The sequence below is a fragment of the Equus przewalskii genome, chromosome 3, assembly GCF_037783145.1.
Source record: "Equus przewalskii isolate Varuska chromosome 3, EquPr2, whole genome shotgun sequence".
Lineage (NCBI taxonomy): Eukaryota > Metazoa > Chordata > Mammalia > Perissodactyla > Equidae > Equus > Equus przewalskii.
This window is the reverse complement of record NC_091833.1, coordinates 87,739,471-87,756,460: the sequence shown is the minus strand read 5'-3', so window position 1 is coordinate 87,756,460 and position 16,990 is coordinate 87,739,471. Positions and strand designations below refer to the sequence as shown.

At 37.7% G+C, this 16,990-nt stretch overlaps 1 protein-coding gene across 2 annotated transcripts in view; it reads right to left on the bottom strand.

Moving 5' to 3' along the window:
- Nucleotides 1–5,954: 5,954 nt before the first annotated feature.
- SMIM14 (small integral membrane protein 14) overlaps nt 5,955–16,990 on the bottom strand; it is a 59,827-nt gene continuing 48,791 nt past the window's right edge. Inside the window, exons 4-5 of one of the 2 annotated variants that reach the window (XM_008532872.2) lie at nt 11,161–11,303; nt 5,955–9,102 (exon numbers count right to left, since the gene is read on the bottom strand). In XM_008532872.2, the coding sequence (XP_008531094.1) occupies nt 9,070–9,102; nt 11,161–11,303 (176 nt within the window). In that variant the 3' untranslated portion in view covers nt 5,955–9,069. Of the gene's footprint in view, nt 9,103–11,160; nt 11,304–16,990 lie in introns of those variants that run through there. The other variant, XR_011538803.1, reaches the window with a different exon arrangement.

Sequence of the window (16,990 nt, the reverse complement as noted above, 5' to 3'; positions counted from 1 at the left end):
TGTCTTAAGTCTGATTTCTTCTTCTAATTCACACTGCCACAACCTTAGTCAAAGCCACTAGCATCTTCTATCTGGACTCCAGTGACTTACTAACTTCTTGTCTCTCTTCTCGATGCACAGTTCATCTTCCACATAGCAGCCAGAGTGAGATTATAAAATCATAAATCGGATAATATTCCCCACCCCCTGCCCCAGTGGCTTTTATATTCATAATGAACTCCAAAGTCCTTATTTTAGATTCTAAGATCCTACAAGATGTATACCTGACTTCTTTGGTGGGGAAGTTTGGCTCTGAGTTAACATCTGTTGCCAATCTTCCTCTTTTTGCTTGAGGAAGATTGTCCCTGAGCCAGTATTTGTACCAATCTTCCTCTATTTTGTATGTGGGGTACCACCACAGCATGGCTTGATGAGCAGTGTGTAGGTCCACACCCAGGATCCAAACCCGCTGAAGCAGAGCTTGTGAAATTAACCACAATGCCACCGGGCCAGCCCTACACCTTACTTCTGATCTCACCTTCTACCAGTCATTTGGCCTTATTCTGATCCCTTGAAAATGCCAACTTTGAGGCCAGCCCCATGGCCAAGTGGTTAAGTTCGTGTGCTCCACTTTTGGTGGCCCAGGGTTTCACAGGTTTGGATCCTGGGCACGGACCTAGCACTGCTCATCAGGCCATGCTGAGGCAGCCTCACACATAGCACAATTAGAAGGACCTATAACTAGAATATACAGCTATGTACTGGGGGGATATAGGGAGAGAGGGAAAAAAAAGAAGATTGGCAACAGATGTTAGTTTAGGTGCCAATCTTTAAAAAAAGAAAAGAAAAAAGAAAATGCCAAGTCTGTTTCAATTGCAGGGCCCTTACACTTGTTGTTTTTCTCTTGGAAGACTGCCCAGATCTTTGCATAGCTGCATCATTCAGGTCTCAACTCAAATACTATCTCTTCAGAAAGCTCTTTCACCATGACTGGATTTTAACTTCTCTTTAGCAACTGGGAGCCCCTGAAATAATCTTACTTTATTTGTTAGCTTTTGTATTTATCTGTCCTCTGTAAATAGAATATAAACTTCTTGAGGACAGAGACTAAAAACAAATGACCTTATCATAACATAGCACAATGAAAATTCCTTTTTTCTGAAGACTAGAAAATTTAGTTATGTAAAGAATGAATATTTACCCTATAACATAATTTTGATCCAACTCCTCACAAAGTAATAATCTCACTTTATTCCTTATGATAGTGATGTTTTTGTTCCTTGGCCTGTTTTTTTTTTTTAAACATAGAGTCTTCACATTAACTGAATAGGCTTGTTAGGACCATCCGTGAAGGATGGCGTCTCCCTTCCTCACCCCCACAAGAAAAAATTGACAAAATAATCATTATTTTTAGGCATCAGGAAAAACTGTGAGATACCATTATTAAAAATAATTCTAGGGGCCAGCACTGTGGCTGAGTGGTTAAGTTTGCATGCTCTGCCTTGGCAGCCCAGGGTCTTGTCAGTTCGGATCCTGGGCGTGGACCTAGCATGGCTCATCAAGCCATGCTGAGGTGGGACCCCACACAGCATAAGCAGAAGGACCTACAACTAGAATATACGACTGTGTACTGGGGGGCTTTGGGAAAAAGAAGAAGAAAAAAAAAAGATTGGCAACACATGTTAGCTCAGGTGCCAATCTTTAAAAAAAAAAATTAAAAAAAAAATTCTGGGGGCCACCCCTGTGGCATAATGGTTGGATTTGCGCACTCTGCTTTGGCAGTCCAGGGTTCGCGGTTTCAGATCCGGGCACAAACCCACACACTGCTCATCAAGCCATGCTGCAGTGGTGTCCCACAAATAGAAAATAGAGGAAGATGGGCACAGATGTTAGCTCAGGGACAATCTTCTTCACCAAAATAATAATATAATTCTATTCAGGAGAATTCAGGGTTTCAGTTAATTTCCTACCCATATATAGAAATCAATTCATATGAAGGAAATGATTAACTTTTGCTTTTGTTTCTGCTTTTGCTTTTCATCTCTAGAACTAAACACAGGTTTAGCATTCTTTCTGGTCAGCGGTTCTCACCCTTAGCTGCTATTGGAACCACCTGTAGATGCTTAGGCCAAACTTCATACCAATTAACACCATAACAGAATCTCTGAGATAGAGGGACAAGGCATCCATGGTTTTTAAAGCTCTCCAGCTGAGTGCAATGTGCAGCCAAAGTTGAAAACTGCTAATAGTTGGCTGTTTAGTTTTTCTTGCAATGGATTTATTCTCTATTAGTCAAAATTTATTTGCTTTCCAGTCTATCTTCCAAGGATTTTAAAATCTTGATTGGAAACGGTGCTAATCTATTTAATATTTTAATCTTTAATAATGTTTTTCATATGCCAGGCTTTGACCTAAATGTGCTACTGTCCATTTCTAGTAGGGTGAATTCCTTCCAATGGGAATTCAATGGAAGTGTGTTAAATCCATAGTTTCTATACAATTTAAGGTTTTTTTTTTTTTTAAGATTGGCACCTGAGCTAACATCTGTTGCCAATCTTCTCTTTTACTTATTTTTTCTTCTTCTTCTCCCCAAAGCGCCCCAGTACATAGTTGTATATTCTAGTTCTAGGTCCTTCTGGCTGTGCTATGTGGGATGCTGCCTCAGCATGGCCTGATGAGTGGTGTCATGTTCACTCCCAGGATCTGAACCAGTGAAAACCTGGGCCACTGAAGCAGAGCACGCCACCTTAACCATTTGGCCATGGGGCTGGCCCCCCAATTTAAGGTTTTGAGAAGGGAGGGTGTGTGTGCATGTGTGTTTGGATAGTGAAGGCCTTTACATAAGAATATTTATTATGGCTTTACAAACCATTTTTACAAACATTTCATTGGATCCTCACTTCAGCTTGGTGCAAAGTAGTATTACATCTGAAAAATAAATGAGGAAAACTGATGCTTCGAATTAAGTGGGCTGCCTAAGGGTCACATAACTTGTGTTCCTTACTCAAGGCATAGGCTGCTCAAAATACCATTAGTCTTTTAGTTTTTGAAAACTAACATATATACAGTTTCATAAGAAGGGAACACATTGCAACACATTGAATGCAGAAGTAGAAATGATAACCAGCTTTCTTCTATTAAGCCAGCTACTAAAGAGATTTGCAAAAATGTAACATGCCACTCTTCTCACTAAATTTTCATTTTGGGAAATGGATATTTTTCATAAAAAATATATTAACATGCATTGAGTTATTTAAAAATACTTACTACTTTTAAATGTTCTGTTTTAATTTGGGACACAGTAAATATTGATAGAAATAACCTATATAAATAAAAGCTCTTTGGGGTCCCCAAACCAGAAAGTTTGAGAATCACTATAGCCTTGGCCTATATTTTAGTTGTGGGAAAAGCTAAAAATCTGAATGAATTGTTTACCTCAACATTAAGTCTAGCTCACATAAAGCTATTTTAGCATTTGTCCCCAAGACTAAACACTATTGACAATGCTAAATATTTTTATTGCATGAGAAGAGTGCTACAATAGGTTCAGAATTGGAAGAAAATTACAGAATAAATAACACTAATCGTCAACTATCTTTCTTCAACAAAAGCACTCTTTCAATATCTTTGATGCTTTCAGAGATTAGCATCAAAAATTATTAATACAAGAAGGCACAAGGAATTCGACCTTAACTGCTGCCAGTTTACACCTTTCTATGTGACTCTGAATTCTTAAAATATTGTGACACAATGAAAAAAATTCCTTGGATGTTGTAGAGGGAGAAAATTATAAGCCCTACCCATTCTTCAATGGAGAGGCTATAATTTTCAATTTTACTTTATTTAGCCCAAGATTTCCTTAGGCCTTGTATTTTCTGATTTAGCTTTGGCTAACAGAATCATGCTTGAAGCTCGAGATTGCCAGCTTTCAATAGACTTTTGCCATTGAAACCAGTGAAACTCTCTGGGAAAGTAAGATGTTGTCAGAGGTGCAATACAAGACAGAACAGACTAAAATGTGGTCTTTAAGAAAAGGTTATTAGATAAAAACAAAGGCTAAGAACATTTTCAAGGATAAACCTCTTAACCCATTTGTTGGCGGTGGAAGCTCTGGTGTGAAGATTTACATCTGTTCTATACCTTGTAACCACAAAATTGTACCTGCTGGATTAACTGTAAGGAATCCTCTTTAAGACATCCAGACTTCCAAAGTTTAATGTTTCCATACAAATTAGTTGTCAGGGAAAGCTGCTTTCAGGCCAGGGTCTGTAATGCCTTTTGTCTATAAAGCGCTTCTTCCGTTAGCACTGAATTAATGAGTGACTATATAACATTCATTTCTTTAAAAACAGCATAGGAGACTTATTCTATAATGCTGAACCTGCTATGTGGTATTTGTGCTCTTTAATTCTGCTCAGTTTTTCAGAATGCATGGAAACAATGCAATTCAAATCCATTAATGAGCAAGACATAGGCTGTGTCTGAGATTATGAGTAATATAGGAACAAATGTTTAAGAGGTAAAAACCTCCAACATTGCAGGAGTTGTACACAATTTTTTCTCATTTCTAAGTTTCCTAGAAATAAGCAGTTTTGTATAAGGGACTATTATTCTTTTTTGATAGGCAAGTTGTTTTATTCTTGAAACTACAGATATTAGTTTTCATTCCTACCTATTCCCTGCCTCCCAGACATCTCCTCCCACCTCCCTTTCAACAGGCATCTTGATTTGGCATCTGATGGTTTAAAATGGTTTCTGTAATCTAATCCTGAACATCCATTTTAAGGTGTAAAGAGTTATGGAATAAACACTTGTTGAAATGTTTATTGCACCAACATAGTCCATTTGTTTGAGAAAAGATAGGCAAAATTAAGTTCCCAATGGGGAAATATCACACTGACAACTCCAGGTTTTAAAAATCTGAGCATGAGGGGCCCGCCCCGTGGCATAGTGGTTGACTTTGGGGTGCTCCGCTTCAGGGGCCCGGGTTCACGGGTTTGGATCCTGGGCGCGGACCTACACCACCTTGTCAGCCATGCTGTGGTGGAACCCACATACAAAATAGAGGAAGACTGGCACAGATATTAGCTCAGGACTAATCTTCCTCAGGCAAAAAAAGAAAGATTGGTAACAGATGTTAGCTCAGGGCGAATCCTCAGCAAAAATAAAAAATAAATAAAAATCTGAGTATGAGAGATAATCATGGTTGGTGTTTATGGAACATTTTTGGGGGGGAAGAAAACAACTCTATAAATGAGATCTTGAACTGAGAAAACTATCAGATGAAATGGCAGGAAGCAAAAAACTTATTTTGTTTGAATTCCATTTTCTGGGAGGAAAACTAGTATTGCAGAGTCATTTAATGAAAACCTTAGTTTTACTGGGGATTCAGATATTCACTGACACATATATAACAAACTTTAGATGGAAATCATTAACTATATCAGGAAATTATGTATTTCACACATTTTGCTAATTTAAATAAGACTTAAGTATCACACAGACACTGACATCATAATCATAACAGAGCAATTTTACATGTATATGAGTATTAATGACCTTTAGTATCTGGATGTATTCCAGGTCACAGAGCAAAAGAAAATTTTCACTTTTATGTGTTTTCAGTAGGGTTACTGGTCTAGGTCTTTTTGGGTTACATATGTCTGCTCAAATAATTAACACGATTGGGTATTATTGCCTCAAAGAAAATATCTATTGACCCTGTATTCTAGGAAGAAATTTAAAAAATGTAATTGCAATCTAGTTTTCTATAGGTTCTTAGAATCCATACTTCTGAATACTAGCCCCACACTGCTATTATATAAATACTTGTAACTTAAAGTTCTCTCTTGGGCACGTCTCTAGTTAGGGGTAAAAAGTCTTACAAAGAAACTGTTTAATTAATGATGTTAACATTTTACTAAGCAAAAGATGCTTGCTTCTCTTCCCACAAAGGCCAAACAGAAAACAAGAAGTGTTACTAACGTTTTCTATTTATTCATTAATAAAAAGTGCATAGTACAAGCCCTTTACCCCAATCCAAGTACTCAGTAAAAGATTACAATAAACCCTGGATGGCACAGACATGATTTGTTTGGCATGATTTAAACATTTAAAAACAGCAATTAACATTTAGTACATCACATGACCACTTTTGCCTTTAACAAAGTAATCATCAGACATGGTAACAAATAAATGATTTTTCATTGAGAAATATTATAACGTTAAGAGTAAACCTACTATCGCAACAACAAAAATTTAACTAATTAACTGTAGACTCTCTTCATTTCTCCTTCAAGGTGCTATTTTGGGTCTTAAGTCAAGCTAGTCAAATTTTAGCACAAATTGATTTACAGTGACAGAATTTCATTCAGAGTGATACACAGACTTCCAAGATTTCTTTGAAAATGTAAGACATCTGTAATTCCGTAAACACTATCATATCACACAGCACAAAGATACTAAAAGTAACAATGGAATAGCTGTATTTAATAGTTACTTTGGAAAATCTCTGCAAGTTGTTTAAAATATGACTTGCTGGCCATGGGATAGTGCTTGGATAGGTACATGATAAAATCTTTTACTATACACAGTTCCAATGTTAAATTTTTCCGTATGGAAAGCAAAAGAACGTTATTTTGCATAAAAGAACATTAAACGACTCTAAAACAAAAAAAAATTCTTAATGGCATTTGTGGAACGTTCAAGAGCCAAAAGTGATTAAAATGTGAAGCTTTATCTTTCCTTTTTCCAGATTTAAAAATGACTGTAGCCACAGTTCTGGTGAATGTTTACAAGCCAAGTAATGAATAAGGGTGTGCTCAATAAAAAGGCCACATGTAGAAGCTTTAAGAATATAATAGAATAATATAAATTACTAGTTAGGTTAGCAGGAATACTTTAGGTGCAATAGTACACTATCTTTTTCAGGAATGCAGAGAAATTTTACAAGCAAAAAAACCAAGACTATATACTTCACTAAGGAAATTTGTTACCAATTAAACAGATCGTCCATATAGGAAAGGGTTAACATTCTAGATGTAAGGTCAATTAAGCGTAGGTGACAGAAATGAAGAACTAGGAATAAGAATCCAGATTTCTAGGTCTCTAGCTAACATTAGACATTCTGGTTCCATGTCACAGCCACTTTTCAACCAAAGCCAATTCTCGATTATCTGTGAGCTGTAGATTCAGTATCTTTGCCGAGATTAGCTTTCTAGCAGCTTTGAGAACAGACTGTTATGATATATGTGCAAGCCTTCCAAGTTCAGGGGGCAAGGGCAGAAAAAGGAATGCTTATAGGGATTTAGCTCCATCTTATGCCATTCCTGCCCTTTCTGCTTTAAATACGGTAACAGCTGTAGAGATGGGAAGGCTTCCAATAGGCCACAGCAAGAGCAAAAACCTTAAATTTATGGTGTTCATTTATCCAGGATTTGACTTACCTGTGTTATGATACCCCTCAATTAGCACAAGTAATTAAAAGTAGGTTATATTATTTCAAGAAGTGGAGCACGAAGCCAAGATGTACAAGAGGAATGCAGGCAGTCAGCATTGGATTATATAATGAAATGAAGCCCTTACAATGTTTATGGCCGAGAAGGTAATCATAATAAAGGAGAAAAAAATACCCTATGAGCATCACACAATTGTATCAGAGACTCTATTAAACAGTACAATGATATAGAGAAGTTTATTCAATTCATACAAGTAATTTTTCAGGTCTGTACAGTGAAAAGCTAGACTGATCTAGGGGAAAAAAAATTCTTACATTGATAGCAAAATACCTTCCAGCCCCCATAAATCACCTGCAATCACTTGCTAGGAAAAACTTCCATAACCACGTAGGTCACGCAGACTTTTATGCCATTTGTATTCATTTCCTTTCAAACTGAGCAAAACAATGAAACCTTTTACTTTTTTATACATCTTAAAATTTTACTTATAGTAATGCTCCTCCCCACCCCAATCCATCCCATTAACAAACGAGAATGAGATAAGGGTGAGAAAAAGATCCTTGATTGTTTCTCATTTTCCTTCTTTCCCTTGGAGTAAACCAAGAATTCATTAAATCTTTTTTAAAGTCAGAAAGATAACAAAAGACTCAATTTTTTCTTCAAAAACAAAATAGAGTAAATATCATTCAAACGTCAGTAACCAAACAGGCCCCAATACAACTTTAAAATAGTTTCACTTAACAGGGAAGTGTTACAACAGAAAAGAAGCTTCCTGAGAGGCACCCATTTTACAAATAAATTATAGCTTAAATTATTACTGTATAGATTATATCTGGCAAAGACAGAAAGAATTAACCTTTCTCCTCCTTTCATAAACCTTGTAAAGCTAGTGTACAGTGGCTTACAAATGTCATATAATGGACTGTAAATCATACACCATATTTAAATCGTTTAAAGTTTTCTTAGTATTAGACATTTTTATGGGAGTAAAAAACTTAGTGAACAACTATTTCATTTCTTCTCTCCACCTTTTCTAGCCACATAAGCCAGTTGTAGTGGATGACACAGATTTCAGCTGTAACTTGTAAAATATTCCAAAGGCTGCCAAGTCCTAAGAGCTAGAGAAAACTGCCACCCACAAGTAAACTACCAAGGTAAGTGTCTGTACAGTGTGGTTCTAATTTTCTTTAAGACAATCTCAGACAACCCCAAATAACTTTATAAATACCTTATTTAAAAAAAAGCAATTTTAAAACCTATCAAAACTGTTTAAAATATTTAAATGCAGAGATCTCAAATTTCCTTCAGTCAGGCCAGAAATCATCACAAAAATTATGATCACAGTTACAAATAGAATGAGTGGAATGTTTAAGTTTAGGATAACCAAAAAAGCTCAATGTAACTTTTTTTAATATAATCATTTACTCAAATATACTGTAAATAGGAAAGGTGATAAAACAGGAAGCAAAAATCAGCTTGCAAGTGAAATTTCTAGAAGCTCATGAAAACAATACCATCCCATATTGCAGATGCAAAAGGAAAAACAGTTCTAATGGGGTTAAGAGTACTCTGGTCATCTTCGTTCTTTTGGTCGTGCAAGGTGGTAACTGTTTTCACTTCCCATATCACAAAGTTAGTCCACAGGAGGGGCTGGTGGATCTTGTCCCTGGCATTAGAAAGAGAGAAATTATGGAACTGACTTCTTAAACCTCAGTGCAACCAATCTAACACATATAGTAAGAACTGAGCACCAATGCTCCCTAGCCTCCCATCGCAAATCATGTACTTATTGGAACTTTTCAGATGTTTCTGCACAAAGGAACAGTAGATTAACATTGTGATTCACCAACATTTGTCTCCTTCTTCCCTATGGCATGGAAGAAAGGGAAATGACTGCTCTCGCTGACAGCTCCAGAGGTGATCTTTAAACAAATAAAGGTAGTCCCATCTCTCTGGCTAAGGTGCCTGGCTGAGCACAGTACAATCGAAGCGAAGCCAGAGACTTGTTTCTCTCTACAGAATGTCAGTGAGGAAGCGTGTGGCTCCAGCTGCTATTGGTAGCCATCCTATGATCACAAGGGGAGCCCACCTTGGAATGAAAATGGTGGTATGGCAAAAGAAACTGGGTCTTTGGTGACACTGCTAAACTTTCTAAATGCTAACCCTACCTCTGGATTTTCTGATGTGTAAACCAATAAAGCCATTGATTTAAACCAAGTTGAGCTGGTTCTTATTACTTGCAATAGAAAGTATCCGAACTGTGAAGGAAACATTAGAGCTCTTAGGAATCTTCAGGAAGATTCCATTTATTTACTCTGACATGCTCGAGGAGACCCTAGTTGAGGGTGATCAATTTTTCTACTTGGAATTAGTCAATAGTTTTCTTCTTTATGCCTACGGCAGCGGGACTATTATTCCTAGAGCCGCCAGTCTACAATGAACTAAGGCCCAGGGGATTGTAATCTTGCATTTCTGTCACTTTTAATGGCTTCTAAGTCAGCTTATTAAGGTGGATTTCTTTAGCTCCAAACATTGAAGAACTTGCTCTTTGATATGAAAGTAATAAAAACTGTACATAGAAAGTAAGAAAAAAAAGGCTAAGGAAAAAGTACTTTATCAAGACAAATGCAACCTGCTTTAGGGATACCCCCCTCTCCAAGAAACCAAAAATGAATTTAAGGCTTTTTATATAGTGCTAATGATGCCTTCTTTCTTAATTAAAGTCAGCATGCTACATATCTACATGTTCTAAGAAAACCAAAGCACTGACCAGTTAACATCGCACATTTGCTTTTTCCTATGTAAGAAATTACTCTAACTAAACTTCTTCCTAATATTAACACACAAGATTGGGGAAACAAAGCAATTATTTTAGGAATTCACGTGGTGAAGGTTGGAGACGGGAATTACAGGAATAATTTGGCGTTCAAGTGAATCCATCACAGAAATATTTTTAAAGAGATAATATCCAAATCAAATGGAAAAGAAAACACATAAATACTGGCTCTAAAAATGTTTCAAAGGAATCTTTTATAGAGGTTCTATTCAAGATAGTACTGAAAACTCCCTATGGGGCCCCTTTATCATATTTTTCATTTGAAAGGTTCTAAAAATGGTTGTAATCATAAGTATCAGGACTTATTAACATGAATGATGCCCACCTCTCCTTTTGCCAGCTCAGCTGATCTATTGTGATGCAGAAGTAGAACAATGAGTTTGAAAGAAATAGGATGGGAAAACAAGAGGAAAACAGGATTTAGCCAGACAGGCTCAGGTCTCTACTGTATTTAATAGCTATGACAGAAGGAGAGAAAATGAAGAAGGGGGAAAACATCTGAACTGCCACTACTAAGAGAATTTAGGGAGCTGGACGCATGAGAGGCAAAGGATCAACTGTGAGGTGGACAGAAGTGGGAAGTGGAGGACTGAGATTTGAGAAATACTGCTGTGCATTATGAACTGGATCATTTTTTATGTTTCTCAAGTGCATAAAGATTGGAATTCATTTAGTTTGGGGCTACTAGTCTGTGCTTCTTTCTATATGTAACTCCACGAAGACTAAGTGATTTGGGCTTGCAAGATATACTAGGACTACATAGGAAGAACTTACTCCATGAGTTAAATCTTTTGCTAACTCAGATATTTCAGTCTAAACAAACTCCTCCCCCTTCCCAGACCATACCCATCCCCCCACATAAATGGATTTCTAATCCACAACACTTACATTATGAGGACTGGTTGGTTTTCCAGTCAGGTTGGATCCTCTTAGATTAGGAGGTCTCAGGAGAAACAAGATCACTGCAATAACCATCCAGGCCATCAAGATCATGGTAATACTGATGCCATTATCACCAGAGGGTCCTGGTACTAAAGACAAACAAAAAAAGGTATTTACAACAAAAACTGTAGCATGATCATGATTGTAATGTTGTTAGATAAATGTAAAAACAAATTCTGATATTTAAATGTTAACTTCAAAAACTGTACTAACGTGAAAAATTGTATTAATAATTTTTTTTTGAAGATTTTATTTTTTTCCTTTTTCTCCCCAAAGCCCCCCAGTACATAGTTGTATATTCTTAGTTGTGGGTCCTTCTAGTTGTGGCATGTGGCACGCCGCCTCAGCGTGGTCTGAGGAGCAGTGCCATGTCCGCGCCCAGGATTCAAACGGATGAAACTCTGGGCCGCCTGCAGTGGAGTGCCTGAACTTACCCACTCGGCCACGGGGCCAGCCCCTGGATTAATAATTTTAAGAAGTGTAATTACGAAGTATTACAGCTTCAATTTCCCTTTCCTCCTGTGAGAAAATCTAAATGGTAAATGGTGTAAAATAGTCATAAGCCAAAGCCTATTAAATAAAGATTTTAATAGTGTAGTAGCTCTTAATATTTTGGAGTAACAGAATTCTTTGAGAATCTGATAAAAATTAAGAACCTTTCCACTATAAGAATCCATATATACACATTCAACGATTTTGCACATAAGTGTGAAAGGTTCACGGACCCACAAAGCCACCAATCCATGGATATATTGAGATCTACACAACCCAGGTTAAGACCACCTGATATACAGTAAAGGCACTCTACTTTAGAAGGGGGAAATTCTGCATTTTACTCACAGCAGCAGTATAAAAAAATAACTTAAGGAAAAGGGAACATCATCTGGGTTGTATAATATATAAATTAAAGATCATTTTAATGATATTTCAACCAAAGAGATATTTGGCCTTCTTTTTTGCAAAAAGAAGTTGGATTCAAATCTAGCTATTTTAAAGTCTATGCATTTATCAAGAGAAAAGAGTCGGGGGGGAGGTGTGTGTGTAGGTTATCAGTCTTTCCCAGCTCCTTGAGGCAGCCATATCTTATTTAATTCAGAATAACAAGTACCTAGCACAGTGCCTGACCCATGGTATGAACTTAGTCAATTTCTAATAAATGAAACAGATTTTTTATTGAAGTATATTAGAGTACTCAATTGTCAGAAATGAGAATTATAGAAGATCAGATTTCTAAAGAAAAACATAGTATCTCTAGATGGTTACTAAAATAGCCTGTCAAGATTACGACTGATTTTGGTCTCCCTGCCTCAGGAAAACGTAAAAGAAATCCAAACAAGATGATGGAATTAAGGGGATATATTGTATTGAGGTCCATGGGCCCAGGCTCACCCCCAAAAAAGGAAAGGAAATGGGTAGCACTGCTGAGGCCAAAGCGTTAGTGACCAAAGGGGACAAAGTCAAGCAAAGAGCTGAGCTGGCCCAAGAGTTGGATAGGAATGCAGCCTCTGTTCCAACCCAATCACTTCTCCAGAAACAGCTAACACAGTACTCAGGGTCACCAAAGTTTGCATTACTTATCACACAATACATTCGCATTTTTTTCTCTATATATCCATATCCACTCCTTTCCTTGTTCCCTCCTATTATATTAAATGTGCCTCCCTTCATAACTAAGACCAGTTTCTCCACTTGAGTTTTGGATCCCATTGTTCTTGCAGAGATCTGTCCAGTATCCTCTCTCTCTTGTGTATTCAACACCCCCTTCTCCACTGCAGCCATCCCATGATCACTTACTGGGGAAAAAAGATCCCTCCCTCAACCCCTTTCCCTGTCCAACTTTTAAACCTAACATCTTGAGAGCTGTCTACATTTACTGTCTTCATTTCTCTGCCTCCCATTCACTCCTCTGGTTGGTGTCCACCTCCATCATCACTCAAACAGCTCTTCAAAAGGTCACCTATGACACCTCCCTGCTGCTAAGTCTAATGGGTAATTTTTAGTCCACTTTTTCCATGATCATCCTTTCCTTTTAAAAACACTTTCATCCCTTGAAATGATGTGTGCCACATATCTTCTGTGCCATTACCACTGCCTGATTTCCTTTCTAACACTTAGCCACTCCTTTACATGCTCATTTTCCTCTTCCTGGCTTTTAAAATTTGGAATTCCTCATGGTCAATTTTAGGTTCCCTTCTCCTCTTGCTCTATACACAATCATCCTCACCTTTGGCTTCATTTACCTTCTATATCCAGATCACATCTAAATTTATACCCAGCCCTGACTCCTCTGAACTCCACACCCAAATATCCAACTATCTATCTACAACAATACTTTTCTATTTTTTTTGGTCTTCGAAGCATCAACAGTTCTTAAACTGTGCTATACATTAGAGCCAATCGACAGCTTCTTAAAAATACAAATAACCAAATCCACTTAATATACCCAGTATCCCAAACTAAAATAATGAGCATCTCCCCCTGCCCAGTCTTCATGCCCCACCAAACTGGGTCTCCATTCATCCTGCTGCCTAGGCCAGAAACCTACGAAAACACCTTTTGTTCTCTCCCAATGACCTTTACTTAATCTATCAGGACGTTTCTGTACATTTTACTTCCTAAATATCACTCAAATCTGTCTACTTCTAGCTCCACTCCTACACTTGTTCAAGCTACCATCACCTCTTGTCTGGTCTATTGCGATGGCCCCTTAACTGATCTCCACATACTTGCTCTTGCCTCCTCTGATTCTGTCCTCTCTACACTGTTGCAAGGGTGATGTTTTTCAAAAGAGCAAATACTATCTGTTAATTTTATTACTAAATAATAGCTAAAACTTGAGTGGTTACCTCGAACCAGGCATTATCTCTCAAACCTTTTTTTTGTTTTGTTTTGTTTTGTTGAGGAAGATTGGCTCTGAGCTAACATCTGTGCCATTCTTCCCCTATTTTGTATGTGGGACCCTGCCATAGCATGGCCTGACAAACAGTATGTACATCCGTGCCCAGGATCTGACCCTGCAAACCCTGGGCCCTCAAAGCAGAGTGCACAAACTTAATCACTCGGCCACAGGGCTGCCCCCATCTCTTAACTTTTTGATATTCTTTGCAAGTAAAAGATCCTGAAGCTTCAGAGAGTTAAGCCTCAGGTTGAAAATTCAGTAATTCATATTTCTAGGCAAAGCAGTCCTGACAAAATGCCCACTCCTTTTTAAGACTCCATAGTGATAATATGATTCTTAGTTCCCTGTAACTGTTTCCTAGCTTGGTTCCTATTGCAGCCTTTCCTTCCTGCATATTGCTGCTAGAAAAGTCTGCTGAAAACACTGCTCTTAACACATCTCTGCTGACCAACCCAGTGACTCACTCTCCACTGCCTACTGTTTCAACTCGGAACTCTTCAGCCTGGCCTTTCCACATATGATCTGGCCCTAACTCATCAATATTCATCAATATTAACTCTGACCATTTCTCAGAAAATGCATCCTCTGCTCTAGTCAACCCGATACCTTCTTCTTTCTTTAGTCAGTGTTCACATCAGAATAGCCTGTGATGATATCAACACCACCGATTCTAAGGCCCTGCCTCAAACCATCTAACTCAGGAGCAGCTGAGGGGTGGGGTCAGATAGCAACAATATTTTAAAAGCTTTCCAAAGGAATCTGATGTAATAGATCAATGCTAGTTTGGCTGACAGCATTTGCCAACTTGGCAAACTCAGTCCTTCTGCAGTACTCATTATTTTTCTGTCTGGCATGTTCTTACAACTAACCTCCATTTATTCACCTATATCCTACATCCCTCTCTCTTCTGTAAAAATCTCCGTTTCGTCCACCCACTCTCTCCTCTGTCTTCCCTGGACTAGGGCAGCACTTCCGGTTTGAAGGAATAGTTTCCTATTTCTCCTAATTAGGTCATTAACTTTTTAAGAACTGAGACCACCTCATAGCTGTTTGACTCTGTCACCTCTTAGCTATATAATCTCTGTGCCTCTGTGAAATGGAAATATTACCATCATTTCTTAGAGTAGTTGTGAAGATCAAAATGGTCAGTACATGAAAAGCAGTTGAGCACAGCGCCTGGTATACAATAAACATTATTCAATAAACATTAGCCATTACCAGTCTTAGGATCAACTAGAGCACAGAAAAGACTGAGTGCAGATAGATCCTGGTGTGAATACCAGGCTGGATAAGATGGTGAAGTGGAATGGAAAAGGGTCAAATACAATACGATGGAAGAAACAACACCCAGGGACTGACTGGACTGGTGGTGGGAGGAGGAAAAAAAAGAAGTGAAGAATGCCTCTACAATTTCTGAAGGGTAGTAGTATGCAATAGAATTTCTCTACTTAAAGGCTAAATGGATATAGTTTTCCTGACCTCCAAGGTTTGATAAGATCATTTCTCCTCTTCTCCAATAACTCAAGGCCCATCTCAAGGTAAAGGATAATAACTGAACCAATTAAAGTCAAACCTCTGGATCATAGTCAATGTTTTTCTCATTACAGCAGTCCCACAAATTAAGATTGGCTTTAGAATGTACTTTCACATGAGCATATTGTACAAGGTTATTAACAAAAAATTGGAAACAGGGTGGGGGGTGGGCACAGGGGGTCAAGCAGAGCACTTGTGTGGTGGCAGACAAGAAATAATGTACAACTGAAATTTTACAATGATGCAAATTATTATGAATCTCAATTAAAAAAATTTTTTTAAATAAAAAAGAAAGATAAATTCATCCTAGGTACTAGAAGGGAAGAACGAAAGTATGGGACAAATTCTGAATTAAAAAAAACTGGAAACAAACCTAAATATCTGCCAAGAGTATCTGAATAATAAATTATGGTATATCCGTGTAACAGAATATTATGAAGCTATAAAGAATGTTGAGGGAAGTAAGTCTCCATGAGATATGCTATTTTGTGACAGAAACAAAAGGAGATGAAAAAAAGTGTATATACAGAAGGGAGGGCAAATAATGTGTATTCTGCTTGTACACGCATATGGGAATTCAGGAAAGATACACAGAAGGCTAATATGTTGCTTAATGATGGGGATACATTCTGAGAAATGCGTTATTAGGTAATTTTACCATTGTGTAAACATCATAGAGTGTACTTGCACAAACCTAGATGGTACAGCCTACTACACACCTAGGCTATATGCTACTAATCTTATGGGACCACCAGTGTATGTGCAGTCTGTCATTGGTGAAACAACATTATTCGGTGCATGACTATAATGCCTAGAGATATGATCTGGGTAGATGGGAGAATATGAGAAGGAAGATAACTTTTCACTGTACATTAATTAACTCGATTTTTGAACCATAGGCAAAAAATTAAATGAATGGAATTAAACAAAAAACATAGGCCTAAAATATCTTGGAGTTGGAGGTACTGGGCACCTGAACTGACTTAGACTTCTTGAAATATTCAGGAACAGGGATGAATGGGGTCACTGTAAGCTTTCTGGGATTATTCACAGCCCCTATGACAAGACCCACTTTTTCATGAGTCTCAGAATAGGTGGGCTACTCAAACACTCTGATACTGCATGCAGCCAATACAAACAAATATTAGGAGCAGCGATTTTAAAAAGTCAATAGAGAGAGGTGAATGGGCCTTTAAATGATCTGGCCACTGTGATTCTTATTGTCATAACTTTTTGGCACTTATTAATACTAAGGGGCACAATCACATGAGGAATATACAATCTGTTCTCTCACTGCCTGGAACTTATTTGCCTTAAGAGGGTAAATACATATTACTCTATGGT